The following is a 21,661-nucleotide window of genomic DNA, read 5'->3' on the forward strand; positions in this document are numbered from 1 at the left end:
TTCTTTCATTTTAGGTGAAAGAGTTTGGAGGCTATAACCTTAAGCGACCAGTAGGTCTGGGAATAGAGACTGTACCAGGGTTTGTAACCAGCTGCTGCAAATTTGCGGTCCCAAGGAATGACATTCCAGACCCAGGCCAATGCTCTGAACTTGGTGGGAATGCTACATGCATTGTATGAGCCCTCTCAAACCAGAGACTGAATTCGTATAGGGAGGAGTGTTGGAGGTGGGGGGAAGGGGAACTGCTTGTGTCCCCGTTTCTGCAACATCGTAAAAGTAAACACCCCATCATAAAAACTTTTGAAAAAGCAGGGTCGTGGGATGGAGAAAGGAAAGAAAGCCCAGATCCAGGCTGATGTGAGCATGGATTTTCCTTTTTTATAAAGAATCCTGAGCAGTGTTTATTATCCCTTATTCTATGCTCAGAACTCAGCTAACATGGATTTTAACTTGCCCGGTTTGCCCCCAGGAACAGGATTTTGTGATGTGGAAAACAATCAGACAGACCTTCCTTCCCGGGAAACGATGAAGGGACTGGTGACTTGAATATAGTGCCCCTTGGTGGCCAACTAAGATATCACACCCCTTCTCTGGGTAACAAATACTGGCAAGACTGCCTTTCTCTAGGCTTAAAGGAGATCATAGGCTATTATATACTGTTACTGAAGCTACCATATTTTAAATGTCATGTGTCCATACAAGGTGGCACATGGAGCCCACAGGCATCACACAAAGTGGCTCAGTGGATAAAGTGCTAGGCCCAGAGTCAGGAAGACTCATCTTGGTGTTCAAATATGGTCTCAGACATTTACTTGCTGTGTGACCTTGGGCAAGTCACTTAACCCTGTTTGCCTCTTTCCTCATCTATAAAACAAGCTGGAGAAGGGAATGGCAAACCCCTCCAGGATCTTTGCCAAGAAAACCCGGAATGAGGTCATGAAAAGTGGGACATGACTGAAACAAATGAACAACAGAGAGAACACTAACAACTGAGGGGATCAGAAAATGTCTCATTTTGGAAGTTGAACCTGAGATACACTTTGAAGTAAGTTAGGGAGTCTGAAGGAAGAGATGGAGGGGGGGGTCACCCAGGCAAACACTGAAGTAGGAAATGTAAAGTCATGTATAGAGAAAAACTAGTAAATTAGGTTTGACTAAAACAGACATTACGTGAAGGTTAATAATATAGTAAGAAATGTTTGCAAAGGGAGGCAGGAGTCAGTGATGTCAAAGTCAAGGAGAAATGGGGGGGGCACTAATCCATAAGGTAATAGCATATTGGCTTAATTTTAAAATGTAAACATTACATTTTACATAATTAATTATATATTGTAAACATTAAACATTTTGTTTATTTAAAACATCTATGTTTTGCTGTATCTTAATTTGTTAGATATTTCCCAATTATATCTTTTTTGGGGGGGCAGGTAATGAGGGTTAAGTGACTTGCCCAAGGTCACACAGCTAGTAAGTGTCAAGCATCTGAGGCTGGATTTGAACTCAGGTCCTCCTGAATCCAGGGCTGGTACTTTATCCACTGTAGCACCTAGCTCCTCCCCCCATTACATATTTTTTTTTTTTTTTAGTGAGGCAATTGGGGCTAAGTGACTTGCCCAGGGTTACATAGCTAGTAAGTGTTAAGTGTCTGAGGCTGGATTTGAACTCAGGTACTCCTGACTCCAAGGCCAGTGCTCTATCCACTGCACCACCTAGCTGCCCCCCCCCCCCATTACATCTTAATCTGGTTTTGGCCTCACTCATGAGTATTGTGGGTCAGCCTGGGCCTTCGAGCCATGTGTTTTGACATGAATGCCTGACCAAGAATGGGGCCCAGAGAGAAGGCAACAGTTACAAGAGACATTGGAAAGGTAGAATCACTAAGACTTGGCAAGATCAAAAAATGGGAAGTGAGAGAGAGAGGAAAGAATCAAGGATGACTTCAAAATTGCAAAACTGGGTGACCAGAAGGATAGTGACACCCTCAGGGGAAAAAGGGAAGTTTGGAGGAGGGATGGGTTTGGGGGAGGGGAGGAAATGTAATGAATTCCATTTTGCACAGTGTGTTGAATCTGAGATACCTGTGGGACACATTCCGGTGGAGCTGTCCAGTGAAGAGTTGGTAATCCAAGACTGGAGTTCCAGAGGGAGATTCATCTGGTGATGTCAACATGGAGGTCATCTCCACAGACATAGTCATTAAACTCATGGGAGGTGAAGAAATTTACCAAGGGAGAAGGAACAGAAAAGAGGGTTCAGCACAGAGCCTATAGAGTGCCTCTTGCTATCTGTGTCAAATTTGCCAGACTATTGAGGAGGGAAGCAAAGATCATGAAACTACCTTTTCCAGAAATGATTTGGTCCCTATCCCAGCTCTAGTCTGACTGAATTTGGGAAGGACAGCAGGATGATGACAGGGAGTATTTGAGCACAGGATGCCCTCCCTTCAAGGATCAAGAAGGTCGTAAAGGACCTAGAAATGGCCAGTCAAAGAAGAGCTGAGGGCAATGTTGGTAGCTTTACTTAGTTCATTGAGAAGATTCATTCAGCAAGTTCTTACTAAGCACCCACTTTGTGAAAAGCAATGTTTGTCCTGGAGATTAAATAAGGCAGAAAAAAACTGTGATTAAATTTTACCCAGGGGTAAATTCAATTCTGCCATTAGCTAGAAGGCCTTTGTAACTCTCTAGGGGTCATGGGAACAATTTCTTGAGTTCTGGGTTTCATCACCATGAGTGCCACCAATGGGCATGAGGCATAAGCAGAGAAGAAGGAAGATAAAGGAAAATTTTAAAAGAGAGTGGAAATAGAATAGAAACTAATTTGCATATGTCCACTACTCCTCCTTGCCACCTTGTTCAGATCCTCATCGCCTTTTACCTGGACTATGGAAATAGCCTCAGCTATCAATCAAAAGTGATGATGATATCTTGTTATTTATAGAGCATTTTAAAGCTTGCAAACTGTTTTGCATTTAATCATATTTCTGTGGTTTTATCTCACGACAAACCTGAGCTGTTTTCTTATTCTTGTTTTATAAATGAGGACATGAAGATTGAAAGGGGTTAAAATGACTCACCCAAAGTCACACAGCTAGTTTCTGGGGCAGGATTTGAATTTAGCTCTTCTTCCTTCTAAGGCTTTGCAGCCACATAACTGCCTTGTATCAGGACAGGAATAGATTGGATGCCACCATCCCAACCTTCCCTTGATACGTTATAAAGCAATCATCCATTAATGTACCAACTAACACATATTTAGTTTAGATTATGTTTTGGGAGAATGTAAGCTTTTAAGAGTGCACTAACCTTTGTAAAAAGTATCATTTCCTTTGATTTATCTCCAAACTTAACTTTCCCAATTTTAAGAGGGTGTCTACTAGTTCTAAAATTCCATGGCATGGTGAAGAAATCTTTACCTACTCATAACCAGAGAACCTGGACAAACCCACTTATTCCTCATCCACATCATGCCCATGGATGTAGGTACCTCCCACGGCTCTGGCCAAGGCCCTGTTTCTTCTCTGTGACTTTATCAGTTTCCATGAGTTCAGTTACCATTGCTACTGTTATGACCTACTGGTCAACATATCCAGCCCTAATCTCTGAGTTCTAGTCCCATATCACTAACTGCCTGTTGGATATTTATAACTGGATGTCCTGTAAGCATTTCAAACTCAACATGTCTGAAACAGAAATCATTCTTCCACCAAAGCCACCTTTCTTCTGACCTTTCCTTGTTGTTACTTTTTGTCCTTCATTCTCAAAGAAGACTTGCACTAAATTGGATTTAAGTGAGGGAGGGCTGTGCAAAGTCACCAGCTTCAATTCACTTTCCCCTCCAGAGCCATCTGGGTCCAGTGGCAAGACATCTTTTGTTTTTTTGTTTTGGTGAGGCAATTGGGGTTAAGTGACTTGCCCAGGGTCACATAACTACTAAGTGTTAAGTGTCTGAGGCTGGATTTGAACCTCAGGTCCTCCTGACTCCAGGGCCAGTACTCTATCCACTGTGCTACCTAGCTGCCCCCCCCCCAGGGGCAAGATATCTTATCAGGATGACTGGAGATGGCCCCGGATGTTTAAGGCAATTGGTGTTAAGTGACTTGCCCAGGGTCACATAGCTAGTAAGTGTCTGAGGTGAGATTTGAACTCAGGTCCTTCCAACTTCAGGGCCAGTGCTCTATCCACAGCACCACCCAGCTGCCTCTGACCTTTCCTATACCATCAAAGGTACTCCATTCTGCTGGTCACCCAGGTTAGTAACCCCAGTCTAATCTTCAATTCCTCACACCCACTCATTCTAAACATCAAATCAGTTGCCAGATCTTCCAGTTCCAACCTTTACATCTCTCAGTCCATCTCTTAATCTCCATTCATACAGCCAACCACTATTCCCTTGCCTGAACTCTTGCAATGCCTTCCTAATTTGTTTCTCTGCCTGAAGTTTCTCCCCATTCTTCTCAATTCTCCAGACACCTACCTGTCAGAGTGATCTTTTTTCAATACAAATCTGATAGTCGACTTTCTATTGAACGAACATCAGAGCTCCCTCTTGCCTCAAGGACAAACTCTTCTACTGAGGATACCAATCTCTTCCCAACCTGGCCCCTGCCTTTCCTGTCTTTTACACATACTAGCCATACTAGCCCACTTGCTGCTCCCAACACACAATAGTGCATCTTCTATCTCTTTGCCTTTGCCCTGGCTGACTCTGCCTGAAATGTACTTTCTCCCCAACTCTGGCTCCTGGAATTTCTGATTTTTCAAGGCTTGAGTCAAGGACCACTTTCTACATCAGCAGTCTTGACCTTTTCTTCTGTGTCATGGACTCCTTTTAGCAGTCTGGTGAGATATATGGACTCATAATGTTTGAAGTGCATAAAATACATAGGATTACAAAGAACATTAAATGTATTGAAAGTTATCAACACTTTCCCCCTAAATTCATGGACCCCAGCTTATAACGCCTTGTACCACATGAAGCTTTTACTGCTGGTGTCTTCCCTTCCCAAGTTACCTTCTATTCAGCGTTTGCATTTTTAATACACATACACACACATACACATACACATACACACACACACACACACACACACACACACACATTAGAATGTAAGCTCCTCAAATGAGACAGAAGAAAAATGGGAAAAGAAATGAGTTATGTAAGAAAAATCATGAGTCAATAGCTTGGAAAAGGAAGCACAAAAATTGACCGAAGAAAATAATTCCTTAAAAAATACAGTTGGCCAAATTGGGGGGGGGATCTAATGAAGAAAACAAGTCTTTAAAAAGTAGAATTGGCCAAATGGAAAAGAAGGTACAAAAGCTGAGTGAAGAAAATAATGCCTTAAAAATTAGAATGTAAGTTCCTTGGGGCAGTGCCTGGCACAGAGGTGTTTAATAAAGGCTCATTGAAGTGATTGGTCCTCCCCAAACAAGACCTGAAAACCACCACTGTCCAATAGAGGTTTTGAGCCTTCAATTAAATACCTGGAACCTCATTTATCACAAAATAACTAGCTCTGTACTATGAGAGGGGATGGTTTTTTCTGGCATTAAAATTCCCCTTTATAACAAGTAATATTAAAAGCTCTCCTTGTACCCTTCTAATATACAGCTTGTGCTCCAAGGGGTGGCCTAGCCCTGGCACTCTCCTCCCACCCCAAGTTCAGTTTTCAGGGTCTAAAGGATATACTGACAGGTCAGTATAGTGACTTTAATGCTAAGATTTGCACTTCTATGCCAAGCTGTTGAAAGAATGAATTCTCTGAAGCCACTGAGAACAAATGAAAAGGAAGCAGCCAGTTGGCATAGTAGATAGTGTAAGACTTGGGAGTCAGGAAGACCTGAGTTCAAATCTTGACTTGGACACTTACTAGCTATGACCCTGAGAAAGTTACTGAAGCCCTCTGCCTCAGTTTCCCTATCTGTAAAATGGGGGTCACAATACTGCCCACCTCATGGATTATTGTGCAAATCATATCAAATAGCTAGCAAGTCACTTCCCCCGTTTGCCTCCATTTCCTCAACTATAAAATGGGAGATAGTAATAGCACAGTTGCTTCTCAGGATTGTTGGGGATCAAATGAGTAAACTATAAAGTACTTAGCAGTGTCTGGCATATAGCAAGCACTACATAAATGATAGTTATTATTATATGTAAAGCACTTAGCACAGTGTCTCAGCACATAGTAGGCACTATATAAATGCTTATTCCCTTTCCTCTCCTGCTATCATTAAAATGAGCTGACAAGAAGCCTTGCTTCAGGAAAGTATTGGGGGGGGGGTTCCAAAAAGAGAGAGCTCCAGACACAATAGGAGACAAAGGGACCTCCAGTAAGGGCACCCAGGAGTCTGCTTCCCTGCAGAATAAGGCTCTTCCTTCAAGGATGCAGGGGGAAAACCCCCCCCTTCTCCTCCAAGCAGCCTTATACCAAGGGAGTCCTTAGAAGGCAGAGTTTATAGATCTCCAACAGATACACATCTAAGGATGGGAGATGGAGGAATACCAACACCTGCTTTGTACTCACCTTCCTTTACAATTACTGTGCTCAGTCCTTGGAAGTCTACACTTTCTTGTAATGAACAAAGAACACAGACTGCTGTTTGTTTGTTTGTTTCTTTTTTAATTTACCATTTATTTTCATATACAAAAGAAAGATAAACTTGAAATCGCTCTTTCTACGGGTTTTCTCCTATTCTGTTGGGGCATGGCTGCTTCTTCACACAGGGCAAAGACTACATTCATACTGGTTTATTCAGGGACCCAGTGCAGCAAAGCCCCAACTTGGCAGATCTCATTTCAAACTTGATACTCATTTCTAAAATTACCACAGTAAAAAGGAGAACAAAGAACCACTGCAAATGTAGGAACTATGATACAATGTCCTTTCTGAAATTTCTTCAGTTTGCAACTGTAATACATGGATGTCTGCTTTAGGCCATTTAATATGTGTGTGTGTGTATGTATGTGTGTATATATATATATCACATATATACATACACACATAATATATATATATACATATACATACATATACATACATATATATATATATTTTTAAATCAGCACACTTTTTCAATCCAAAAGGGGGTAACAGCAATAAGCTTAACTCTGTGTATTCCTTTGCATTAACAGGATACTTTAGGATAATTTTTGTTAACTCAGTAGTACAAGCTATCTCTGTTCTACAAAATTTTTATTTCAAAGCTACGAGTGAAATATAACCTACAACATTTACATTTCACATATCCTGGTATACAAACAGTACTTATTGAATTGGAGCCAAGGACCGGAAATCATCAATTAGTTTTACCATTTGAAAGAGCTTCCTCAATTCAGTTTTGCTGAACTCAAAGGCAGTTCTGAATCATGTACTGAACATCTTTAGAGCTTAAGTGCTCTGTCAAACTAAATCCTGGAGAAGCAGGTCACTGCGCAATTCTAACACAGAGATTCTTTATATACAAGTTAAGGAACACAGCGCAAGAAGACTTAGCTATCCATCCTAAAACTGACATACACATGCTAAGCTACACAAGTCTTAGGGGGTTTCCCCCCTTTTCCTTTCAAATAAAGCACAAATTTAGAAATGGCTGGTAAAAAACTGATGTGTAACTGTTAAAAATGGCAAATGGAGAGGTATGTCAGTTCTTCATACTGGTTCCAAAATCCATCTCAAGAACTTTGTACCATGCTGTGTTGTTGAACTGTTTTTGTTTTTTGTTTTTTATGTCACATGTAGAGAGCTCTTTCCACAAGAATTGACATCAAACGAAACTTGGGTAAATTTGGCAGTACTGCATAAAATTAGTCAAACTTAAGGACAAATGTGAAATGCATTCACTTGGTGTAGGGAGGATGAAATAGGCCTTTGACTCTACTATTAAAATCATGTAGAATTCAGAAGCAGATATTTGGGACAGTTGAAAAATGGCACTATGTGGATTCATGGCATTTAGAATTAAAATAAGGAACATGTCACTAAATCTGCAGCCATCACCACCCTTAAATCCCAAGTACCATCGCTTGCATCTTTACGCAAAGTCAGAAAATAAAGGGTGGGGGGGAGGGTGGAAAGCCACTGGAATTTTTTTTTAAGTTCCTCCTTTCTTGGGAGGGTTTAATACTTTTTAAAGGATGTATTGAAGAATCCTTGTAACTATCATTATTACATACTTAACCCTTGACACTGACTTGAACACTGATGCTTTAAAAATAAAAATGGAAATGAATGTTTCCCACTCCCCCACCCCCCAAATTACGCCCCCTTCAAATTGGTCATATTTCAATGAGAAAGTATTTTTTTTATGGAGAAACTGTTTGCTTAGTTGAAAAATGTCTTTAAGTTTGGTGGCAGTGCTCTCTGGACAGCCCACTAGGAGCAGATCTTTAAAAGGAACAGTCAGCCATATAGTTTCACCAAAGGTGGGTTCATCAGTGTTCTAGAGCCAAGTCAAGATTCTCCACCCCCTTTCCACCACACTAGCTTTGCCCAGGCAACATTGAGATCACAGTCTCACTGCTCTAAGGGAACTTCAACAACATAGCCAGGTAGCTCTCTGTTACTGAGTTACCACTTTGGAATTTGGGGTTTGACTGTTACCCCCCGAGTATGGAATTCAGATATCAATGTAAATTCACCATCTTGATTAAAAATAAAATCAAATGACAAAACAACCACAACCCACAAGGCTTCATTTCACAGAGACAAATGCTACAAACTTCTTTCCAGAATGCACTGTGGTGTATATATATGTACATGGTGAGCTTTTGAGCCAACCCTTTAAAGGAATGTTCTACACTTGAGCTTTAATCACTGAAAACTTGCTACAAAGCCATTAGCTTTGGAAATAATCATTTATATACAAACCTAGCCAATTTAGCCATTTTACCTATTTCAGGTCTTAGAATACTGAAAACAGAATTAGCAGAGTAACAGGAAGCACTTTAGTTAACTCTCTTGAAGCACCCACCATTATGTTATTATTGGTCTAGCCAAAAAGCCCTTCTGATTTCAATATTAGAAAGCTTTTTCCCCCTTCTCAGTACTTGGGTATTATTTTTCCTTGGGTTAGGGAGAAAACAAACAAACAATAATTCCATAAAAAAACCCCTCCCAAACACCCAAATATCGCATGGTTCCTTTTTTGTGTATGTTACAATATCATGGTATCAAGGAGAATCCAGAGAGCAACACTGTTGAACATAAGGTTTGAGGTAATTGGTTCTTAAAATACCTGGATCACAGATTGTATCCAGAAACAATGGGGGAAAATGAGGGCGAGACTGAGTTTTGAATCTGAAAAAACAGGTAGGAAAAGCTTACAGCAGTTGCTTTTACATGGGAGGAAAATAAAGGCACACAGAATTACATTCTAGGGCAAGTAGCTAGATATCACAAAAATTGTTATTTTACTGGGGAAATGTGTAGGGGGGAAAACAGCAGGTTGTTTTACAAAGTTATTACTTGACAGACTAAATCTAAATCTTTTCTCTAGCTGTGTACAGCTTTATCTCAAACCAGAATTTTTAGATAAGCAAGTCCCATCTAGGACGATGCACTTGCCACACACTTGAGAACCCGAGGGACTCCAGGAAAACCTCTTCATAGTATATGTAACCTTGGCCCAACCCAGGACACTTTCTACTCTGGAGCACAGAGAAGCATGCATGGGTTCTAGAAGAGATCCAGAATTTGCAATTAAAGTAAAAAAGGAAAATTGTCTCTGTATCGGTTTTAACATTAAACTCCTTCCTCCCCTCCCAGCCCCTTTCCTGCTCTAACCCCAAACCACATACATCAACCCTTCCACTCATCACAAAAACCCAAGTCCAAACTAAAATTTTCCCTTTAATATGGCAGTGAAACTAAACTCTTGGGAAGGTGGATATATCTGTAAGTCTTCTAAAGTCTTCACCCTATAATGCTCCTTTGATCTTCTAGAGGCAATAGATTTCAAAGATGTCTCTAAGGCCATTGGCTAAATCTCTACAGATTACATCCGAGTAGCACATACAATCGCTGTTACTGTCAGAATTGGTCATTTTCCATTGACTTGGATCACTGTATATAGCCCAAAAGAATAATTCAATCCCTAATTAGAATATCTAGTATCAAAATGGCAAATCTTCCTTTTTTTTTTCCTTTGTAGCTACTAAGAATTTTAGATCTCTTCTTCCACTCCTCTCCATATCATACTCTTAAACCACAAGTTACTATGTTATATGGAACAGAATTTTCTATGGGGTTGGGCATGGCCAAATAAAACCATATTAAAACAGACTGTAGTCCCAAAGAGTGTCATGCTAGGTCTTGTTTTTTAAAGTTCTGAACCTTTGATTTTCTCTAGTGCACACTTTGAAAGGTAAATTTTTCAGTTGATCTGATTACAAAATCATTCTTGTTGAAACACATTAGACTTTATAAAAATAATCTGTGGTATAAAACAATCCGCAAGGTGTAGAATTCTTGCTAGTTTATGTAACTAAATATATATGTAGATATATATTCTTTAAAGTAAAACTTCAAGTGTCATTTCTCTATATAACCTACTCTTTTATTTACAATGTTTCTAAATAATATTCTGAATGCAAAAGAGATTTGGGGGCAAGGGAGAAGGGTCTTGATCTACTTAGCACCTAGGCCTATATTAGCCAGTAACTTTGCTTAGCAGAACAGTCCTACCTAACAATAGTGCTACCTACCATGGGCCACATGCCAAACATTCCAGGAAGGACCTTCTGTATTAATGTTCACATTCCCCCCCCATCCCTCACCCCCCACGCCCCACAACTAGCCTGGGTTCTGTTTCATGGGACCATTTAAAGCAGGGATGTCAAACTCAAATAGAAATAGGAACTGCTAATATGTCTATCAGAATCCCATGTGGGCTTCATATCAGCTTAGTTTTAAAATGTGATATCTCTATGTTTGATTGTATTTTTATTTATTTTGTTAAATATTTCCCAAATGCATGGTTTCGGCCACTTATTTGACATCTCTGACTTAAAGGATTTTATTTTTAATTCATGGGAAAGAAATGTATTTCTTTTTTAAAAAATAAATTATCTCCTATGAACAAGGTGTCTCTTTCCTCAGAATTCAGAAAGACCTAAGATTCTGTAGTTCATTCTGAAAAACAAAGCAAAAATGTGACCATACTGCTAGAAGCTTTGATCAGTCTCAAAAATGCCCTCTAATCCTGGTATATTCCCTGGGGACAAGGGATAGTTCATGAAAATCAATAGAGATATAGGTAGAGGTTTTCACTTAATACAGAGATCATGATCTCTCATAGGGTAGAGTATCATAGGGTAGAAATACAAGTGCTTGGTTTTGGCACTCCTGGGACAAAGTTGGAGCTGCTCCTATCAGAAAATCATCCATGGAATATACTATACTAAGAAAATATTAAATTCTTGGCAATAATCCAAAGAGTGAGGAGGAATATTTTAATTCAAAATCTTGTCAAAACTGAGTTAACTGTTAAAACTCCATTCAAAATGGGCTTTAAAATATAAATACTAAATTATACCACTACTACATTGGTATTTTGTTTGTATTTAAGTCAAGGACCCCAGGGCTAATAAGACAACAAAATCATTTTCTGGAAAAACCAACAAAGATAATTCAAAGATAATTTAAATCTCATGGATATTTTTTTATTATTTCATTTTCTTTACCTAAAAAACTAATCCATCATATCCCCAAAAGAGGTTTTTATTTTCAGGGCAGATTTATAAGCTTCCCTTTGGTTGTGACAACCATGTCCCCCAGTTTATTAAAAAATTCCTGAGCACCCAAATCAAAGGGAAGATTAAATATTTTTAAATACCACCAATAATGTTTTGCTTGAATTACTGGGCCTGCACTAGTGTGCTCATTTCTTCAAAATACTTAAGATGATCATGACTTAAAATTCTTCTGAACCATCAGCCTGAATATATGACTTTCTGATTTCTAAGGACTGAAAGCTATCCTTTTGGAAATAAAAGAATGTTAAAAATTAATGTTGAACATATAGCTCTAATTTCGTGCTGGCTTAGATGTGACTGGTGTGGTTGTGTTAATTAGGATAGCCTTGTGAACAGCCACTTGCTTAGGAAAAGAAGCAATGCAGAACAAATGGAAAAACTATATAAGCAACCTTCATTTTCCTGTCTTGTGTGCTAGAAAAAAGTCGTAGACTGGTAAATATCTATACTCAATTCTAGTTTACGACCAATAGATTTAGCAACATTAAAATGTAACCTGTCTCTTCTTTCTTTCCAAATACTAGTCCTTATGAAAATTTACCCATCATGCTTAAAAAGCAGATATTCAAACTGGGTTAATTCTTATGAACTCTTTAGAAAAAAATGCCTTTTTGGCCCATAGTAAATTGTAAAATAACTAGTTAAAACAAGGGGTTGGTTATTTGCTTTTCATTTCTGAGACAGAAAACCCAGATAGGTAGGCCAAGAGGACATTAGCAACAACAATTTCCAGTCACAAACGTACACGTTACCAATAAGTGCTAGCAACACTCAAGTCCCATTCTGAAAAAACAATGACAACAACAACAACAAAACAACGCCCAACTATCAAGAGGGACAGATTATAGTGGGTCTCACTATTTGCAGGCTCATTCTATTACCCATTTACACTTCTTGGGACAAAGCAATTTCACTCTCATTGGATGAGACGATATGAAAAATGCTCTCTGAACGAGATCCTCCATGTGTTAGGCACTCGGCAGAGGAAGGTCCCCAAGATAGAACAAACATACCTGTCACTCCTGTGGTCATGGTTCATCATTATTACAGAGAACATCTGCTCCAGTGGGACCTTGGTGACCAGGAAAAAAAGAAGCCGTGGCAGAATGGGTAGTTCTGTTAGTTGGTAACCAATTTGTTTAAAAATAAGAGATTCTTTGTTCTTCTCTCAATGTGTGGTTATGGGAGGGGAGATGGGCAATTTTGTATCCAAGTTGCAGAGCTATTATAGACTTATTCCTAATGGGGAAAAAAGAGAGTTGGGGGCCTAGTGCAATAGACCATGGGAATGCCACTAAGGAACAGAGAAACTGAAGACCCTGGGCAGGCATAAAGCTGACATCACAGTAAAATAAGGAAGGACTGATGAACCAAGGGTGCACCAACACTGGGATCCTCTCCGTATCAGGGTCTGAGCCAACAGGCCTTGGCTTTACAAGTGGCAACAGTGCCTGAACCCATATTAATGCTAGTGTGCACTTGCCTAAGGTCTGCTGCTGATGGTGATAATGATTCAGGGTCCTTCTTTAAGGAGTCAGTTGAACACTTATCCACCAAGACTGATGTCCTCATAAAACATTCTTCACCCACCCAGCTGACTCATGAATGCCTTTCTCCCCTAGGACCTCTGACACTGACTGCCACTGATGAGACGTGACCATTTTAGGTGGAGACTTTCCTTGAGACACAGTGCTCTTCAGTGTCTTAGCTTTTGTCCCCCACCCCACCCCCAATTCAGGATTGTGCTATTTCCACTGGGCCCCTCCATGGGAGGGGGGGCAACACTTAACAGGGATTGCTCAGCTCTACAATATTCCTGCCATATAATCATTAGTACTATAAAACTGAGTGTTGGCACATCAGAAATGCCTTCGTGAATAGGAGCTTCCCAGGCCAGAATCCCCTCACCTCATCCCGCCAAAGTTCCAACTTCATAATAAGCTGATATGAACTGAAGAGCTCTGGCCTAGAAATGTTTATTCCTGGAAGCACCTAGTTCTCCTTTCCTCCTCACTTATCCCACGTGTCTCACAAACTCTCTTAACAGAAAAGAACAGTCCTCAGGGATGTATGGGTCAGTGCACTAAAACACCAAGACTGGTTTGGGTTCCTTAAAATTAGGAGTCAGGTAAATTCCTTGAATAATCCGTTATGGATGCTTTTCCAAAAAATATCCCTGCCACTTCACAATGACATAACCCTCTTTGCAAAGACTAAGTCCAGTCAAGGCAAACAATCTGACAACCGGCCAAGTTTGAAAACATGCCTCACTCTGCATCTAGCACTTCAGTGCTGACACACAGGAGGCATATTTTGTCAGGACAATTCTTTATGAGGAAGGCAGTGGAAGGAGGAAGGAATCCCGCCCCCCCCCCCCCCACACACATACACACAGTCAGTCTTTCATGGAGGAATTGCAGAAAGGAGCTCTGGACCATAGGATAGCAACTTCCCACAAAACAGAGAAAGACTCTTAGGAGGATGTTCCATCTCATGGCCTGGCAGCATTGGGAGGCAATACAATACTACCTTTGCACCAAAGTAACTGTCCAAATCCAGACCTGTGTCTGGATTATTATTGCAAAGAGTGACTTTTGTACCACTGGCCAAATGACAGGGCAATGTCAGATTTGCACCTCTGACAGCACAACCAAGCCAGGCAGAACAAGCCCGAGAAGTACAGGATCCAGGACCACCTTATCCAACACTAGGAACGTTGCGGCTGCTATCTTCCAGAGGCTCCTATTTAGCAACTGTTGAAAGCAACCTTTCTCAGTGTAGTCAGCAGGGACCGTTTACCAAGGAGACTCTACCATGTTACCTTCAGGGAACTGCCCTTCTGATTTCAGCCACTATCAAATGCTATCGCCTAAACTGCGCACATGGATTCTGCTGAAACCCACTTGTGAAAAGAGAGCCAAAAGCCACCTACATAAAACTTTAAAGCCAGAGAACACCTGAAGGCCTTATTTGTTCAGTGTTTGATGACAAGGACCTGTGATCTAACAATTCCCTGCAGTAAAAAGAAGCTACATTTTTTTTTACGTGTTTTAATTTATCCTTCTGTATGAGAAGGTTGAGATGACTGACACTGAGTAACAGAGAAAGCTAAACAAAATTATATATGGCACTTTTAATAAATATTTTAAAGCTTCTTAAAGAAATTAGATTCAAAAAAGCAACTGCTGTAAGGCTTATTTTAGCCATTACGAATAATTCTGAATGAAAAAAATAATCCAAACACCACAGAGATCATAACAGAAAAAAAAGACAGCACACCTTCCCCACTCCCACCCCCATGTCCTACGCTGAAACAACCTTGAATGGCCCATATTTCAAACCCCTGTAATATTAGAGATGAAGAGGAGGAAAATATTGAAAGGTAGTAAGGAGTGAACTCACACACCCCATGGAACTCCTTAACACAAGAGTTACTGACATACACAAGCCCCTGTGTAGACATATACTCACAGAGCAAATAAAATCCTTATAACCGGCCCCAAATCAACCACTTTACAAAATCATTCTTCAACCATGCTACCTTCATCAAGACATCCCTGCAGGGATCTTGTTTCAGGAACAGACCATTCATCGTAAATTCAGTGATGCGTGTGTGGTATTCTGAATGCATGCGGACACGAGAGAACAAGCAAAAATGCCATGGTTTGCAAATGAGTGAGTTGAGGAAACTATTTAACCACTGCTCCCAGAATACTATCTTTTTATAGATAGCCTCAAAGTCACAATAAGTGGGTATTTATAATGACAAATATGACAGACATGCATTTATTTGTCCACACGTCTATCTATTCTATTCTATCTCCTCTGGTAATCTCTCATAAGAAGTGTCATTTAAAGTGAAATCCCTTGCTGAAATACACACAATTAATAGGTCCAAGAGCTATATTTTTTAGTATGAGGGAAAATGGAGTTAGTTTTCATTCTGATAATCAAGGCATGAAGAAAATGCCAACGAATGATTTTTTTTTTAAAGGATGCTACTTTTCACTGAAGGTCAGTTCTAATGCAATAAAATCACTTCCCCATTCCACACACCCAAACTCTCCATCCCTTAAGATAAAAAGATGTACTGTCTTTTAATAAAAAGGACCCAAGAAACAAAGAATGGAAACAGCCTTCGCAAATAAGAGTGACTAATGCCCAGGGATCCCTTAAGTAGGCAATCATTCTAAAACCAGACACAGTTATTTACAATGGGTCATTACCAAACAAACAAAAAAAATGGTAGCACTTCCTAAAAGATTTTGGAACTTTTTTTCTATTTTTTTCTTTTTTTAAAACTCCCTTGTCATAAAAGCCAACATACATTAAAATATACTTACTACAAGACAACACAACAAAATATATAATAAAACTCATACAAGTAGAAAATTCTGAGGTATTTCTGGTTTGAGGTGGTCTGTGGTCATGAAGTTTTAATTTTTTTTTCTTTTCAGTTTAAACCTCGGAAGCCACGTAGCGTGCATGCGTGCGTGCGTGCGTGTGTGTGTGTGTGTGTGTGTGTGTATGTATGAATGTGTATTTTAAAACATTGCATGTTTTCCAAATTAAAAAATATTTAAATGTTGAATCAGCAGCATTAGGAACATTCACTGACTAGAGCAAATTTATGGCATAATAGAATTAACGGTATTTAAGATATGCACCACTTTAAGACAAAGTTTCATCACAGGGTTTAGAGAAAGCCAGATCAAGAAGCCACTTCAAAAAAAAAAAAAAAGATGTTAAAAATCATCATGCTGGCTGCTCTCGTTATCCCCACCCCCCTCACCAAGTTGTCATCCTCCTGATGTTTCCTGGGTGCTAAAGTAGTGCTGTGGTCCTTGGCCAAAGGTCCAGCTCATTCTCCCTCATTCCAGATAAAAATCTCTCCTAACAGAGCTAGCAATTTTATTGTATTTTGGGGCAGCTAGGTGGCACAGTGATTAAAGCACCGGCCCTGGTTTCAGGAGGACCTGAGTTCAAATCCAGCCTCCCACACTTGACACTTACTAGCTGTGTGACCCTGGGCAAGTCATTTAAACCTCATTGCCCTATCCTCCCCCAGAAAATTTTTTTTACTGTATTTCTTTTAATGATCTTAAGTGACTGTTCAGGCCATGCCATTATTCAATCCTGTAGGGTTATTCTTTGAACTGCTCCAGGGGAGGCAAGGTCTTTTCAATTTATCCATCTCAAGAAAAAAAAAATACTTAACTAAAAAACAGGGCATTTCTTTTTTTAAAAAAAATAACATTATATGTGGTTAGTAATTATTCGTGATTATTTCTTTTAGGGGAGGAAAAAATAAATTTCTCAAATGAGAGTGAATTTTATCTGGAAATTGGTTGGGGAGGAGAGAAATCCATTTTCCTTTTACTTCCCATCCCATCTTATATCCAATTCTAAGACAATGGAAGAAGGAAGAAGTCACGTTGCCTGTGTACTCCAAGAGCAGTTGAGGCTTTCTGAGGTGCTTTCTCCAAACTCTGTGTTTGCTATTAATGCTCTGTCCTTCCCCTCATTCACTGATTACCTGAGAAGTAGCTCCATAACAAATGATGTTTCTCCAAATGCTGCAAAGTCCAACGTCGCTCCCTTCCCTACCCCACCCCCAGCACCAACCTCCCCCTTTCAACCCCCATATCCCAGGAGTTAACATCCTCTTCCTGGTTCTTCCTCCATTACAATGACACCCGTTAGATCCGTAAAAGACACATCTGCTGTTTTTGAAGCTCACTGTCTAATAAGAGAAACAAAAATTCTTTTAAAGGGGGTGGGGGATTGTGGAAGGGTGGACTGGGGGAAGGACCACCTTTTTTGAGAAAGGTGTCTTTTGTAACAGTCTTTTAACGTTTCCTCCAAAGTTTGCAGCATTATGTTTCCTAAGATGGGAGATGGTTTCTTTGTGTCACAGATGTTCTGCGGAGAAAACAGACCAACAAAGAAAAACCTAAAAAACTGAATCACAAACGGAAAACGAGGTTGTTGAGGTTCTGCGGCAAGGGCACCGTTTCTGCATTCATGAGTCGGGACCTGAATGCTCGCTGAGATGTCCATTGTTTTCAATACAGTAGAACAATATGCTGGTAAAAATTGATCCAATCAAAAAATAACAATAATAATAATAATAATTATAATAATAATAATAAAAAGGTCAAGATAAAATAGCAGCTGCATTCATGTGTTCGTTGGTTTTATGGATTTTTTTTGTTTTTGTTTTTTTTTGTTATTTTTTACTTTTTTCTTCTTCAAATTCACTGAGTCTGGAAAGACAAATAGGACCCAGGACTTAGATACTCGACTCTTTGGGGGGCAAGTCCACATTGGTGACAGATGTCACGAGCGAGACGAGGCAGTCCGAGGTAGTGCCATTGACAGATTTGCGGATCAAGGAAACACGTTCCTCCACACAGCCTGCAGAGAGTCTGGCCTCGGCATCGTGGTCCCAGCATTCTTCAATCGTCACACAAAGCTGTGCCAACCCCTGCATAGCAAGAGGAGGGGCAGGAAAAAAAAAAAGAGAAATGAACCTCACTGGGAATGGTTCGACAAAGTCTTGTCTATCAGTGCAAAGTCAACTCTTCATGATCCACTTGCTAGATTACCCACAGCAAATGAATGACTAACCCCAATTTGTGCTCTCCTTCACCCCTCTTAATCAGTTAATATGGGCTCAGGAAACAGCTTGAGAGAAGCATAGCTCTGAGACAAAAACAGTAATAATAACACAATCACTCCCAAGCCTAACAGAAATTATTTTGGGATTATCTGGGCCACTTGGGGTGGGGGAGCTTTTCTCTGTATCCTCAGAACTTAGCATAGTTCCTAGAACATGGTGCATCCTTAATAAATGATTGTTGACTGATTGGTCTTTCCCCTGCCCACATAACTAAAAACTTGCTGGATTTGACAGTGAAGAGTGAAAGAATCTAGTCTGTTTTCAAAAACAGAAATGACGTGAAAGAAGCAGAAGAGGCTGAAGAGCCGGAGACAGCCTACGGAGGAATCAAGTCACGTATTCCAATCAAACTTAGACCTTTCTATATAGGTCTAGGGGTTCCTCTATTTACACACCTCAATACCCAGATTCTGGTAGAGCATTCATCGAATCTCAGGTCTAGAAAGAAACCCCAGGTCTAACCCTAATCTGTATCTATGTAAGACTTCCCTCTATAACATCATGGACAAGTACTCATCAAGTCTTCACTTGAAAACTTCCACAGAAGTAGCAGACCTACCACTCACTATATCCTTCAACAAGCCATCCCACTTCACTTTTGAGCAATGAGGGTTAAGTGACTTGCCCAGGGTCACACAGCTACTAAGTGTCAAGTGTCTGAGGCCAAATTTGAACTCAGGTCCTCCTGAAACCAGGGCCGGTGCTTTATCCACTGCGACACCTAGCTGCCCCCAATGTGAATTCTTAGGGAGTATTTCCTCACATTGGTCTAAAAGCTGCCCCTCTGAAGTTGGGAGTAATTGATCTTTAAGATCTCTTCCAGCTCTAGAAGCAATGAATAGATAATTTAGAAAATCGTGAACTTTTATAATAAGAAGCCTTCCGAGGACAATGAGTCACTCATTTTTATTCTGTCCTTGGCTGGAAACAACTCAATGCTGTTCCTCCTTACCCTAATGAAATAAGACAAATCTTTTGGGTTGATACATAGGCATTTAGGGGTAGCTAGGTGGTACAGTGGATAAAGTACCAGCCCTGGATTCAAATCTGGCCTCAGACACTTGACACTTACTAGCTGTGTGACCCTGAGCAAGTCACTTAACCCTCATTGCCTCGCCAAAAATAAAAAAAAGAAAGAAAGATACATAGGCATTTATAAAACATGACATCTCGCCTCTACCTTTCCCCATATCTAGGTCTGCACTAAAGGGCAGGGAGTAAGGGGGGGGGAGGAAAAGACGCATACAGGATGCTTCAACCAGTGATCCTTGAAGGCAGGGCGCATCTTCTTATGCACCACCACTTCCTGCAGGTCTTCCAGGGATGGATGTTGACCAATCTCTTCCTCAAAAGGTAACATGTACTCATCCACAGGCCCTGCAGAAAGTAGGTAACAAAAGCAGAGTCATGGCTCATGCCCAGAGGGGACACCTGCACCCATCAATCCTACCTTAACTGCCACTGTCACCAGTCATTGGCAGGGCGAGATAAAATCAAAACTAGGGTGGCATGACATTGTCCTGGGCACCAAACAAAGTCCCAGTGTGCAGAGCAGACATGGTCCCTGGAGTCAGGGAGCTGCAAGCATAATGAGAATCACCCCTCCCATCCACAGGTCCTCAGACACTCACCATCCACAGCTGTGCATCTAGACACCAGCTCCCATAGTACCAGCCCCATTGCGTACATATCAATCCTCAGGAAAGCATCTCTCTGGAAGTTGATTGCGCCCTCCAGCACCTCAGGAGCCATGTACCGCCTGGTTCCTACCTATATCAGACAGATGACAAAAGCAGGGGGTGAGAGGGAAAAAAAGGATATGCTTAAGGGACCAAGGCAGGGAGACTTAGGAGAAAAGCAAGTGATCTGACAGATTGAACAATGGCCATGTTGTCAAACTATCTTGGGTTCAAATCTTGTCTCTGTCCCCCAACTACCTAGCAAGAGATGAATAGGTCATTCTGCATTTCTGTAAAATGAGCAAGTTGGGACTTGACCTTTAAGGTCTCTTCTAGCTATAACATTGCATGATTCGCAACAGGAGAATGAGCCAGTGTTATGCACAGGATCTGTGATAATAAGGAATGTCATTCCACATTAAGAGTACAACAATTGACAAGGTAATCCAAAAACCAAGAATAATTTTTAAATACTACTTGGCTTTGGAATATATAAAGGGTTTTATTTGCTAGGGGGAGAAGAAATTATCTGTTTTATTATTTTTTTTATGGGCTAATAGTTAAGTGATCTGTATTTTCTGCCTATTCTCCCTCTACCTGAGCTTGAATTCACCAGCAGGTTGATAGGCTGCTGTGATTCATAAGAAGATGGGTAATGGGATAGGAGGTTCCCCAATTCTTTGTCCTAAGTCCCAGTGTGTATTGTGCTGCCTGTTTCCCACTTAATTTTCTTTTTCCAGGGTAATTTGAGGGCCAAAGTGCCTCAGCCAAAATAAAAAGTCAGCCTTAAGCATGGTAGGTATTCATATGATTTAAGGGAAAGTTGCACAAAGATAATAGTTACACCTCAGACTTCCTTGCTAGGATATACCCTTTGCCCAAAGTCTAGCCCCTAGGTATTCTGCATAAAAGGGTAGAGGGACACAAAGAGAAGGAGGAGAAGAGGAGAGGGAAGGGGGGAAGAGAGGAGAGGAGAGGAGAGGAGAGGAGAGGAGAGGAGAGGAGAGGAGAGGAGAGGAGAGGAGAGGAGAGGAGAGGGGAGGGGAGGAGAGGAGAGGAGAGGAGAGGAGAGGAGAGGAGAGGAGAGGAGAGGAGAGGAGAGGAGAGGAGAGGAGAGGAGAGGAGAGGAGAGGAGAGGAGAGGAGAGGAGAGGAGAGGAGAGGAGAGGAGAGGAGAGGGGAGGGGAGGGGAGGGGAGGGGAGGGGAGGAGAGGAGAGGGGAGGGGAGAAGAGGAGAGGGGAGGGGAGGGGAGGGGAGGGGAGGGGAGGGGAGGGGAGGGGAGGGGAGGGGAGAGAGAAAAGAAAGGAGAGGAAGAGAAAGGGGAAGGGGGAGAGAGGGAGAGAAAGAGAGAGGAGGAGCCAGCCAGACAGAGACAGAGAGATCAGTGTTTGAGTTGACTAGGGTTCAAGCTATATGGGAGAGTTCACATAATCACAGTCATTGGTATCTGATTGCAGAATCTATGACATGATTTCATCCAGCACATTTTCTTCTCAGTAATATCTGGTCCAGGTAGGCATGACAGGTGGTTTCCAGACCAAGGCTA

General features: G+C 40.9%; 1 protein-coding gene across 1 annotated transcript in view; it reads right to left on the bottom strand.

Annotated features, from left to right (window-relative positions):
• Positions 1-17,843: 17,843 nt before the first annotated feature.
• ACVR2B (activin A receptor type 2B) overlaps positions 17,844-21,661 on the bottom strand; it is a 90,634-nt gene continuing 86,816 nt past the window's right edge. The window contains exons 9-11 of the mRNA XM_043976605.1: positions 20,068-20,206; positions 19,683-19,813; positions 17,844-18,241 (exon numbers count right to left, since the gene is read on the bottom strand). Coding sequence (XP_043832540.1) covers positions 18,047-18,241; positions 19,683-19,813; positions 20,068-20,206 — 465 coding nt within the window. The 3' untranslated portion in view covers positions 17,844-18,046. The remainder of the gene's footprint in view (positions 18,242-19,682; positions 19,814-20,067; positions 20,207-21,661) is intronic.

Source organism: Dromiciops gliroides, chromosome 1 (genome assembly GCF_019393635.1).
Source record: "Dromiciops gliroides isolate mDroGli1 chromosome 1, mDroGli1.pri, whole genome shotgun sequence".
NCBI classification, from domain to species: Eukaryota; Metazoa; Chordata; class Mammalia; order Microbiotheria; family Microbiotheriidae; genus Dromiciops; species Dromiciops gliroides.